The sequence below is a fragment of the Mugil cephalus genome, chromosome 1 (assembly GCF_022458985.1).
Source record: "Mugil cephalus isolate CIBA_MC_2020 chromosome 1, CIBA_Mcephalus_1.1, whole genome shotgun sequence".
Classification (NCBI taxonomy): Eukaryota; Metazoa; Chordata; class Actinopteri; order Mugiliformes; family Mugilidae; genus Mugil; species Mugil cephalus.
This window is the reverse complement of record NC_061770.1, coordinates 5,306,029-5,318,806: the sequence shown is the minus strand read 5'-3', so window position 1 is coordinate 5,318,806 and position 12,778 is coordinate 5,306,029. Positions and strand designations below refer to the sequence as shown.

Sequence of the window (12,778 nt, the reverse complement as noted above, 5' to 3'; positions counted from 1 at the left end):
GAAATCTTCCTTGATACTGTTATCTTTCTGACAGTAGCAAGCTTCAAAATGTTGTAGTTCCCTATTTCAACTTGAAAATGTTCATGTGCAAAAAGTCAGATCAATCATATTTGCAGATGAAACACCCAGGGTTTTGGAAAGACATGAGAGCAACCACGTAAGGGTGGGGTTTCCTGTGACGTATAAAAAGTGGAGGTATGACGCCTCCGTTAATGTCAAATGTAATTTATATTTTTATGACTTGAATACTACCCATATTACACCGATCAGCCACAACATTAAAACCACTGTCAGAAGAAGTACCTAACATTGACCGTCTTGTGACAGTTCAGTGTTCTGCTGGGAAACTTTTGGACCTGGTATTCATTCATGTGGATGTTACTTAGACATGTAGCACCAGACACCCCCAACTGAAAACAATGACACTCCCTGATGGCAGCAGCCATCACCAGCAGGATGCAGCCTGACACAGACACACAAACGCTTTAGCAACAACTCAGGAAACATGACAAACAGCACAAGGTGTTGGCCTGGCTTCCAAATTCACCAAACTGATCAAGTATCTGTGGGATGATCCACAGAGGCCTCTTCCCTCAACACATAGAATTCAAAGGACTCCACTAACAACATCCTGTTATCAGACACCCTCAGAAGACCCATGTCCATTCTCTGTTGAGTTACAACTGATTTGCAGCTCCCCTGTGCCAACACTATATTAGGAAGGTGGTCATAATGTTATCCCTGATCGGTGTTTATCACACAGCAAACACCACATTAGTTCATTTGATCAATGTCCTAACCTCTTGATATGCTTTGGAGTCAGCTGGAAATTGATCACATTTTACAGTACTTTGACAACATTCTTTTCCCTTACAGTATAAAACCGAGGTGAACAAACAACAAAGGCACAATTGGTCATAATCAGGCGCTGACATGAGAGAAAACTCACTGCAACTGTACAGTGAAAATAAGTTGGATAACCACAGGCTGGATAGAGAGGTTATTTACCAGGTTCGACATGAAGTTAAAGTTAAGGCAAAGTTGTTACTGGATTGGTTGTTGGAGGATGGGAGGGAGCATCTCTTACGACCACTTCTAACCAATTTCATGGAGAAACGATGTGGGTGTGATGCTCGTTACGCTTTCGGCTACAAAGCATATGCAACGCCAGGGAATACTTCACTGTATTTACTCTCGATCCTATCATTTGATCAACTCAGTCCACTGCGCAACAGGCCATACGACTGAAGTGCACACAAACACAAGTCCACCGCACCGCCTCACATCCGTGTGGTTATATTATCAGCAAGAGAACACAGGGAATTTAACTGAAATGACAAGAAGAGAGTTAAGGGAGTGAAGAGTTTGGGCAGTGAAAGGGAGGAAGAAACTGGGAAATAACGTGACAAAGAGACAGAAACAGTAAGGGGAAGGCAGATATGGGGCAAACGGAAGATAAATAATAAGCAGATACTTATATGCGGTTAACAGGAGTGGTGACATAGAGATTTGGTTTAGGAGGGTGATGAATAGGAAGTAAGAAATGGTGGTAAGACATTCAAAATTTCACTTGAGAAGTACAACCACAGCACAGTCTGAGCAAATGTTGACGTCCCCACTAATATTCATACTTCAAAAATACCACATTGATTTCATATTGACTAAATCAAACTGTCAGACGGGAGCAAGGAAGTTAGACTGCTCTGTATTACTGGGTTGTACTACTTTCAGGGTCTGAAGAAGCGATTCAGCTTCCTCGCTGGACGAACACTGAAAAAACATGTGGCCAATTGTGGTCAAAATGAACACAAATATCCTTTCAGAGGCAACCGTGCTTGTGTCCATTTCACCAGTGACGACGTTGGAGGAAATGCTGTTATTCATTGTTGTTTCATTCAACATCCATTGATTTTTGAGTTTCAATTGAACATTTAGATTTCAAACATTAAGCTGATTTATCAGTGAGACCGACTTGAAAATTTACTGCAGTACTTTGGGACATGTGACAGCGTGTCCCAATGAGAATTCATGCTTCCTTGAAATTACTGCTGAGACCTAATAGTAAGACAGCTAAGTCCGCAGAGCACCTGTATACGGTATCTATGCTTGTTTCCTTGGCGGATATGAGTTTTCATTATATTCATAACACAGTTTCACACAAACAACAAAGAAAGGAGAGAAAGGAAGAAGTGCAGTTTACCAGTACATCCGCCATGTCGTGAGGGTTGGCAGTCGGTTAATGTGCAAGTCGTCAGCGATGTTAGCAGGCCGGACACATGCATGTCATCCCCCCTTCTGCCTCGGACCTCTCCTTCACAAATACACACACACACACACACACACCCAGACGAGCACACACAGGGGGATGTGCACAAATGTACGTGCATCCACGAACAATATTGCCACACAAGAAGCGCGTACAAAACAAATCCATGACGAAACCGTGCACAGTTGTACATGAACGTGTGTGAAATCCGAGGAGAACACGCAGTTATGGACCAAAAACGACAAAAAAAAAAAAAACACGGTTTACACACACAGGAAGCACACACAGCAGCACACGACACCCACAGAATGCACCAAAATCCCAGGGGAATGCATTTATCAACAAGAACATGGGTGTACACGAGCACACACACATATATATTCACACACACGCACACACAAGGAGAGAAAAAAAAAGCCATAGTGAGCGTGTGTGTGTGTGTCAATCGTTCCATCTGTCGCCCTAAGAATCTCGAGGAATCTCGGTTTATTACGTTTTCATTTACAATACCCTCAGATTGAGCCTCTGAACTAATGTACATCTCCCCGTTTGTTTGATGGAGCAGGTTATTCCATTGCTGCTCCCCATCTAACTGACACTGAAGAACCACTGCCAGCGATGGCAATCGCTTTTTACACCACTACAGACAACAGCTAATGGCCAACTGGTTCATACATAGTGCGCCTGCAGGAGAAGAAATAACTCTTCATACCAGCAGGTGGCCGTAGTCTGTATTCATGACTGAAAATAAAACAACAGGAGGAGTGACTAATAGCTAGGAAGCTAGGAGGCTAGGAAGGGTGATAAGCTGTCATACAGAGCTGGCCTCATCTCAATCACGCTGTTCGTGTTGCGGTGAACGCTTTTGCGTATCTGAGCATTCAGATTAGGCGGAAATGAAAAGCGAGATGAGCCCCCTGTGAGATGCTTGACTTCGTCGTGCCAATCGGACTGATCATCCTCACCGACTCGCTCCGACATCGGCACCAGCACGGTGCACAACTCACGAGGGCCTGACGTGGACATGTCAGCTGGCAACAGCCTTAGAAGCGTCCACAAGTCTCAATTAACCAAATTTGAATTATTGTCACAACGAGCCAAATTCAGTGAATCAGTGCTTATGCTTTTTTCTGCCCTACCAGGATCCTCTATCGAAGCAACAGAAATTCTTCTCCTGCTATTTCGCAGTTTTTTAATAGTGCTGATTGTTTTATCAAGACAAAGGAATAGGTACGATTCTTCCATTCCTATTCATTTGTCTTGATCAGCACTATTATTCAAGTTAAAAAAGACAAAATGGATGTTTTTGAGATATCACAGGGTTAGGGTTAGGGGTTAGGGGTTAGGGTTAGTTTTTATTATTAAAACCCCTCTAAGGTGACTTGTGTTACTCTCACACAGAGGATTAATACAAAAGCAGAATCAGGAGCAGCTGTAATGTGAAAACACAATAAAACAGGGGCCGATACTGATTTATAGACACCTTATTAAGGTTACTTTCATTTTCTGTGTTTACACCCTTTGTTCCATTCCAGTTTTTTTGTGGCACATGAATTCCATGTAATGAAGATTAAAGGGGAAAGAAGCAGAGTAAAGGTGTCTGTGTCAGAAGAGAAGAGGCCAGTGGTGGGCCACCACAGAGAGTGATATACACCACACCAATAGTTTTCTACCTATACCTACCGGTCCAGGGAGGAGCTCAACAAAAAGCTACAACACAAGTGAATATGAGACCAAAACCACCAACATCAAACTATATTAATTATGAGGATAAAATGGTGAGCGGCAAAACAAACATACTGGAACTGAAATATCTAATCTCAGAAGCATCAACTAAGGACTACATGTCGAAAATTACAAAATTCTATTTTGACATTTACGGTATAAAGAAAAACAACAAGCGCGTGTGCTCAGCAAAGCTTACCTTCATAAATGAGTTAAAGAGCTTGGAGTAGCGAGGTTTTTAAAAGCAGCCGCACTTGGAAAAATTACTCCATTTTCCTTTGAAACCTGCCTCAAGTGAGTAACTTGAATTCCACATTGAACCCATGAGACAGAGATTACTGGCAAGGTTGCTGCACATCATCCCAATTAGTTCAAACAAGGAGGCCAAATGATGCTAAGAAGTCATTTTGGAGGATAGGAATGACTGTTACAAATGATTTATTGTTATAAATCTACGTAAAAGGAGTATTTTTATCCATAGATAGAGCATTTATGTATATTGTACCTTGTGGTACCATAATAACCCTACTTTGCCTGTACTAAGTTAATTTGATTGCAAAGCCTGTCCTGACAAGAGAAGATGCTTAAGGCTACGTTTGAACGGCCTGCTAGAGGTTGTCTTTGTCATCACTGACAGTCAACAGTGAGAAGACAGTTACGAAACAAATGCAGACCTGTAATAAAATCACCTATCTAGAATTGAACCGTGAATCTTGTCATTGGATGGCTACCAAGATTGAGCAACCCATTTCTGTTTTTTAGTTAAAATGTAACGCAAAGTCAGATATGAGTCATTAACACTGTAACATCTTACGATTTTTCTTAATTTCCATTTGATATGATGGGTGTGATTTGGGCCAAACAACAACAAACAAATACCAATCTGATGATAAATCAATCTGATATCGGCTAATGGAAATGTCGTCATTATAAATACAATAATACACAGGATTCTCAGGTGTTAACCACCCGCGACATCGAACTAACTTATTCTGGGGAAAAACACATGTAGCTGAAAATGAATAATCCTTTGTTGTACCGGTATCAGTAGTATATAAATGGAGTTTGGAAACTTTCTGGTGAGTTCACATTATTTCCTCTTTGTGCTCAGAAAACTCTACAAGATCTTGCCGGGATTCTTTCATTATTCAGCTGCAATGTTGTTGGGTTTTTTTTGTTCGTTTTTTTAACTTTCAAGAGATGTAAGATTTTCATGTAACATCACTGATGGCACGGGGTTAGGCTGGTTTTGTGTCAGTTTTGTGGGCACCAGTATAAGTCAGAAATAAAGAGAAGGAGATGACCAAGTAAAAAAATAGGGGAAAAAAAGAGGAAGTAAGTAACAGACACAATGAAGAAAGACGTAGGAACAGGAAGTGTACCAACTGGCAGCAAGAAGAAGGAAAAAGAACATTCAGATGAAAGGTAGTGTGTTTTAATCTAAGGTTTGGGAGCCCACAATTAGTATTTTCTGGATGTTTATATTGTTCCTGGTTTCCATTGTGACAGTATACAGTAGAAAATCTGCTTTGGGTGAAAACCCCTAAATAAATGACAGATCATACAGAGCTAGAATGTAGATGCATTTTCATACTGAATGTGTTTTAAGCCTCCTCTGTGTTGGTCAATTCAGTCACGTGAGAAAAAGTTCTTTTTCACACAAGCCAACCTCACTGTGACACCTACCGATGAATCTCACTTCTCTTTCAACAGTTTCAAGAGGTTTGGGTGTTTAGTTTTGTTTGTTTTTTTGAAATGAGGGCGTAATTTGAAATGTCAGGCCCCCAAAAGACCGGGATTTATGAGGATAAAAGGGGACGGATGTGGACATTTGATAGCCAAAACGTTCCACACGCTCACAAAACTGAAAACGAGAGAGAAAGTTCAACGAGCTGTGCTGCTAGAAATGGTCTGGTTACCTCCAACCTGCAGTTTGTTCACTTCAAATGCATCTTAAAAAAAAAAAAATACTTCAGGCAAAAAGAAAAGTGTTTCTACTAATTAAAATATACTCACAACATGTTGTTTCTGCTTTTTTTTAACCTCTTCCTCTTATAAGTGCCTGATCAGGGGCTCCTCCTTATTTGGTTATAAACAGAATTATTCAAAGAATCCAAGAAATTCCCAAAGAAATACTATAGTTTATACAAAGGTTGTGTCCTGCTATTGAAGGTACTGTATATTGCATCAGTTTTTTACGTAAACATACCATCAAGTACAGTACAGTTCCTGTAAGCTCACAATCCACCGAAAAACTGTAGGAAAAATGAAGAAATATATATTGTTTATTTGAATTGTTCCAAATGTCTGAGCTTTTAAAGGTGGAACCAAATCTCTGTGGAAGACTGCTCACTGTACAGTTGGAACACTGACAGAGCGAGGGTAGCTCTGCCTTGCCGTTACTCTTGTGTGTGTGTGTGTGTGTGTGTGTGTGTGTGTGTGTGTGTGTGTGTGTGTAAAAAATGTCCTATAAGGGTAAGTACCAGCAGGTAATTTTCACTTTCCAATTCAAGAATCCTTAGCAACACAAAACTCCCTCTGACAGTCAAGTCTTTCAAAGTAAGTAAAACATTTAAATAAACGAGCTGTATGGCTATAATCTCTTACATTTATGTGTAAATGTTCATTAATACGAACTGTCACAATTTAAAAATGAATAAATCAGCCAATGAAAGAGCAACTCGCAATGCAATACAACTAGAAACGCTGCAGGTGTGTTGTGGTAGCGGTAACAAATGTTGACTCACTAGCTTTAAACTGAAGTCTAGTAAACCTTATTAACCGTACTTGGAACCACACACCCATGAATTTTTGTTTTTCAATTTTCAAACAGCTGACGCTGGGAATTTACCAGATTTCACAGCTCCCTCTGGTCCAAAGTCAGTTTTTATCAATCAACAATCCCCAGAACCTTTTAAGTCATTTAAACTGAGAAAGAAAGTTGAGGATTACATATTCACACTGGCAGACCATCATAGGTTGTTTAGCATAGTTAATGTAATAAGTGAGTATACAGCAACCCAGTGCGCTCGATCAAACTGTGCAACGATTATTCAGTGTACTTTTGGTCAGTCATTCAAAGTTTCAGGTTTCTGCAATCTGATGCATCACTGACACAGCTGCACCCGACAGATCAGTTTCTAGCAACCTATGACCTTGCGTTACCTTATACAAAATGATCCTGATGTGTTCCATCGGTGCGGTATACAATTTAACAATATGTAACTAGAGAGCAGTAGTATCAGACTGTTACTGAGTGGATGAAAAAAGCTGAAAGGATATATTAAAAAGTTGCATCACCATATCCTTGATGCAGCATGTGGTAAAAAAGCATGAAAACTAGTCTTTTGTTTGTTCCGGCCGGTCATGTTTTGTCTTAGGTGGCGTCTGAATGTGTATTAAACCCACTCCACTCTCTCTGTGAATGCACAGGTAATGACTCACCAACCAACCTTAAGGCTACATGGAAACCACAATTTATCTTAATATGTAACGAAAGCAGATTAAAAGGCAGTCCAACATCCCTTGCCCTCAGAATTTTTGCGGCATCAGGTGTATGCAAACTGATTATCCCCCAGAAATCGGGCCAATCAAATCATGTGTGGGCCATATTACAATCTGTTTAAAGCAAAATGGCTCAGGTTGGTCGTAGGGGAATCTGTTTGCATGCGTAGGTATTTATTTCTCATCGTCTGAGACGTTGGATACGCCAGAACTGCTGAATTTAAAGAGAACATCTAGTGTCCTGAACATAACAAGATTAAACCTACAAAGGATTTTCCCAGATTTTATGATGCCAAAGAATGCATGTCAAATCATGCAACATTCCAGCATGTCAGCGTCGTACGTACAGTTAACTGAGACGTTAGAGGAACATCACTCAAGAAACCAATGGAACAGAATCAGAGAGGTTCTTGAACTTCTGGAACAAAACCTCAAGCTAGCTACTCCTGCTGCCTTTAAATAGCCACGAGTAATTCACTAATAATCAGAAGAAGGCCTCATGTAATCAGCCCAGTTGCAACAGGCTGGCTCCATCAGAATGTTCAAACAGTTTGAATCAGTCTGTTCAATAATCCATATTAGCTCCTAACAACCATGTAAACACTTGATCTGATTCTTTCTCTCTGGTTGGAATAAATACATTCTTTCTGTGCATGTTTGCCCCACATCGGGTAAACATCAGGTGACGAGCTTCCAAGAGGGACAGAAACACGGAGGCATTGAATGAATTCAGTGTTGTTGACAATAGTTGGAAGGAAAAAAAAAAAAAAAACAGTAATATTTCCAGGGAATCTGATGATCAACAACGAGCAGAACCAGTTTGTCAAAAAAGTTCTACTGTGATGTTTTGGAGCATGTCAACAAATATATCTTATTAGATTCTTCTATTTAGCGTCCGTGTAAAGTTAGAATCTGTAATATGAAGGGTTTTAGTCGGGGTGAAGATGTTAACACGCTAATTGCTAGCTGTAGACCTAGCAAGGGTGCTAGCTGAAAGCTAAATTTAAAAGACAAAGTTTAGTCACAAAATCTCCTAAATTTTGTATGAAAACTAGCCACAAAAACGTATCTTCGTAATGTAAATTCCATTTCGCCACTATGTAACAGAAATGTAACAGAAATGGCTAAAAGAGTAACTTCCCGTTTGAGTGCCCTGACATCATTCAGGCCAGTTAATGCTGGTAAAGAGGAGAAAATGAGAAACTCTCAATAACGTACTTCACCACTACAAACAAACTGTGACCATTCATTTTAAATGAAATAACTTCTGTACAAAAAGCCACTGTCACACATGTTAGGTTGACCTGGGCCTTTCTGACTGACCTGGTTAGCTACCAGAAAACAGGCTTATCAGCGGGGGACACTTTAATGGCGTTTTACCGGGAGGTTTTTATCAAGGAAGAAAAGAAAAATAAAGTTTTTAAAATGAAATTTAAAAAAAGAAGGAAACATTCCCGCCTTTCCACAGTTTTCTCCCACAGAGCTGTCTGTGAGGAAGAAGACCTAAGACTGAGCTCAAACTGGACTCTTAACACCTCCGCCGCTTTAAATGTCATTAAGGAGCTCGTTTAGAAGAAACGCTTAAAAAAAAAAAAAAAAAAAAAGAGAGAAGAGGAAAGCGGACAAGAGTTCGCCTCTTTCTCCCGCTGCTTCCCACGAAAGACTGCCAGCTCGTTCTCGAGGAGGAACCAAGGAGGTAAAGGAAGGAAAGGAGGGGAGGAGGGGGTGAGGCAGGAGAGGAGGGGAGGGGAAGGGGGAGGAATCACGGAGACCGACCTTTTCCTCAACACCGCGGAGCGAGGAAAAGCCCCGCCGCTGACTGGAGACCAGAGAAGGGGGAAATGGAACTGAAACCAGCACCCCCTCCCCTCCCCACCCCTGTCCTCCCTTCCCCGCGTTCAAGCTCGCTTCTGCAGCCGATCAGATACTCACAATCTTGGCATTAATAAGGTCCGGAGGGCGGTATCCGCTGCGCTTTCGGAGGCACATCCGTGTGGTTTTATTTCTTCCTCTGCCGCTCCGCACCGGGGAGGAGGGAGGGGTGGTTTCGTGGGTTGATTTTTTTTTTTTTTTTTTTTAATTTATTTATTTTTTTCTAAATATCCTGCCGCCGCCGCTGTATCGGAAGAAGAAGAAGAAGGAGTCCTCCTCCTCCCCCCATCTGCTGCTCTCCTCCTGCTCGGGTTTTTCCCAGAGAGAGAGAGAGAGAAAGAGAGAGAGAAATTTTAGAGAGAGTGGTAGAGAGACCTCCAGAAAGAATAGGTGTGTGAGTAAGAGAGAGCGAGGGAGCGAGATCACCGCCCTGGCGGACAGGGGGCGGCAGAGCGCATGCGCACGTCCATTCAAGCAGGAGGGGACCCCGAGTTTCTCTAATAAAACTTTATAAAGGCGCTTTCATCACTTTAGTAAAAAGCATTATTATTTCACATCATAAAATATCAGCTACACGTCTAATCGAAATACTAGGTCAGGATTGTGAATAGATGAATTATACTTTTATGCGCTTTCTTACGTTTAAACAGATACAAACTTGTAATTATTTAATTTACTTGCGTGTCTACGTATTTAACGTAACTTTACATGGGTGTTATCGACATCATGCACATCGATAAACAAATATAAGCCCATGTAAGTCCACCTTTCTGTGCAAACATTAATTTTCTTTAATAGTCTGCAGCAGTGAAACATTTAGGATATAAACAAAATGTATTACTGTGCATAGAGTAGGCCTAATGGTAGCACTTTTTTAAATGGGAAAACAAGTTCTTTCATGACGTCACAATATATTTTCATGTAAGACTTTACAGACACGAGGATAGGGATTGCGGTCATATGATAATAAATGTAATTGACTAAGTGTTATTTATGAATTTAATTAAAAAAGAAAATAAATGTTCATTTTCAGCAGATAGTGAAGAAATGACAACCACAGAGAAGTCAAGTGACACAAATAAAAACAATCTAATGCTTTGAATACACGCAAGAAGCATTACCACAGTTCCAAACCATAATGTCTTCTTTCAGAAGAGGCCTTTCATACATTTCTCCTATCCTCACATTCACAGTTGGTTGCTTTTCTTTCTTTTTTCTTCTTTCCCCCACAGCACTTTAAAGTAGATGTACGGGGTAAACTGTGTCAAAAGGAATACAACACAAACCCCAGAAAGTTATGGGGGGGGAATTTCAACCATGACAGCCACTGCTATTAGTCACCAACAGTCTACTGTACTCCCATGAGAGGATAATGTGACACATGAGGATGGAATTATTGTATATTAAAATAACAAGAAGTGTTAGGTTCACATGACCACAGGGGTTTTAAAGTTACATGTCATGCTTGGCTCCTCAGCTTTATTAAATAGTTCATCTGTTTAAGAGAAAATGCTGCACATTTAGGCCTGCTAATACAAACCTTTCACTGTAGAGGTAATGAGTAAAATGCCAAATTTCGAGTAATCGGTTATAAATTTAGAAACAATCAAATAGTTTAGCCTTGGGGAATTAGCAGTCAGTCCAATCATATGACAAAATAAATGTGTATTTTGAGGAGTTTTAGGGGAGAAATGAGGTTTTGTAACTGCTTCATATGTTATGGATGGGCCAACAGAGACACGAGGGGGCGCCATACACCAAGGAGAGAGGGAGAGAGAGAGAGAGAGAGAGAGAAGGAAGGGGCATGCAATCACTCAAATAAATGATTAGTACACGAGTTATGTTTGAGGACCGACTGCGGACAGTTACTTTGCAGCGTGTATTCCTGTTATAGGCTGTTGCAGACATGCAGATTGGTACTTGCTGTGTAGATTTGCTGTGAATCCCTTATATTTATATGAGACAGACCAGAAAAATGATCATCTCTATGGCAAAGTGCCTTATTTAATACATCACACATATCTGTTGTCTTAATCTCAACCTTTTTCGAAGGCAGTCTTCAATCATCAGGCTGACGGGGACACTGGTCTGCAACCACTGACCTTTCACTGCCCCTGTAGACAGCCGTAATGCTGTGCGGCAGGAAGTTCAGAGAAATACCCGACTTTGGCGTTAAATATTTGAAGTGATTTTGCAGCAGAGCGCCCCCTCTTGGCTAGCTGTTTCTGTCACTGAGCAGAGTTGGCTTTGGTCTGCCACACTGAATGTAATCAGAGGTTAACCTTTGATCTGTGATAAGAGTCTGAGTCATATCTAGTGGCACAAATCTCCTCTGATATGAGCATGAAGTCTTATCAAATGCATTTCCACTGCCTTGAAGCATATCTGCGTAATTGAATGTGGGTGCCATAAAAACATTCACTGAGACCTTGGTTTATTATAAATCTCACTAATGCAATAGCAATGGACGAAGACTCTGAGAATCGGGGGTCCTTCATACTCCAAGGTAATGTATTAGTATGTGTTCACATCAAGCAAGTAGTAACTATTCAAAATTTAATCTGTCTTTCCTGCTGTACATAACCGAAACTTAACCTGCCACTTGTAGAACGTCTTGTGCAGAGTTTTCGGTTCCCACCAGGGGGTACTAAAGCTGCATATCAAGTCATTGAGAACAGTTACGATTTATTGAGATTATGGAGATGGTCTGTTTTGTGCAACAGATTGTGCAACAGATTTTTTAGTTTATTTTTTAATCAGAACACATTTTCTTACTTTGTTTGAAATATTTGATTTGTCCTCAAAGACCCTGAGCCGTGCAGTTTGTATTGTTTTTAAGACCTGTCACCTGCATGTAAGGTCCACAGAGCCTGTTCCGTTTTGTCTCAACACCACTGTGACTCCCTTTCACATTAGTAGGAATTACCACCTGAGTGCTGCCTGTACAGGGATTTCCACTGGAGAAATCATTGCCTAATTGCTTCGCCTTAGGATGCTGCTAGTGATTTTCCAAAGGGTCTAGTTAATTCACAAGAAAATCTCAGAGAACACCACCGAGAAGAACCCCTTCCTGATCAGACCGAACAACAAAACACCATGCAAAAGATTTAAACAAACCAAATTAAAGAAGAATATCTAGAGGGAGAGTGTCATTGAACTGAATGAGAATGTGTGTCCAAACTGTTGACTGGTAGTTTAAGTAAGACAGGATGAATGAATAAGATAAACAAGACGAGGAAGAAAGACAGAGCATCGATCAGTGGTGATGGGTCTGAAATTGCACGACCTAGCTCTAATCACCACATTAGTTTACTTGTAAAAAACAAACAAACAAACAAACAAATTAAGTAGTTTACCTGTGTGATGTCAATAGATGTGTAAATGGATTGCTGAAATAAACCAGACCTGTTG

At 40.6% G+C, this 12,778-nt stretch overlaps 1 protein-coding gene across 4 annotated transcripts in view; it reads right to left on the bottom strand.

Annotated features, from left to right (window-relative positions):
* Positions 1-9,622, bottom strand: part of rgs19 (regulator of G protein signaling 19) — a 31,783-nt gene extending 22,161 nt beyond the window's left edge. For 2 of the 4 annotated variants that reach the window (XM_047602963.1, XM_047602974.1), the window contains exon 1: positions 9,428-9,622. In XM_047602963.1, the coding sequence (XP_047458919.1) occupies positions 9,428-9,484 (57 nt within the window). In that variant the 5' untranslated portion in view covers positions 9,485-9,622. Of the gene's footprint in view, positions 1-2,200; positions 2,312-9,427 lie in introns of all 4 variants that reach the window. The other 2 variants (XM_047602985.1, XM_047602993.1) reach the window with 2 other exon arrangements.
* Positions 9,623-12,778: the final 3,156 nt, after the last annotated feature.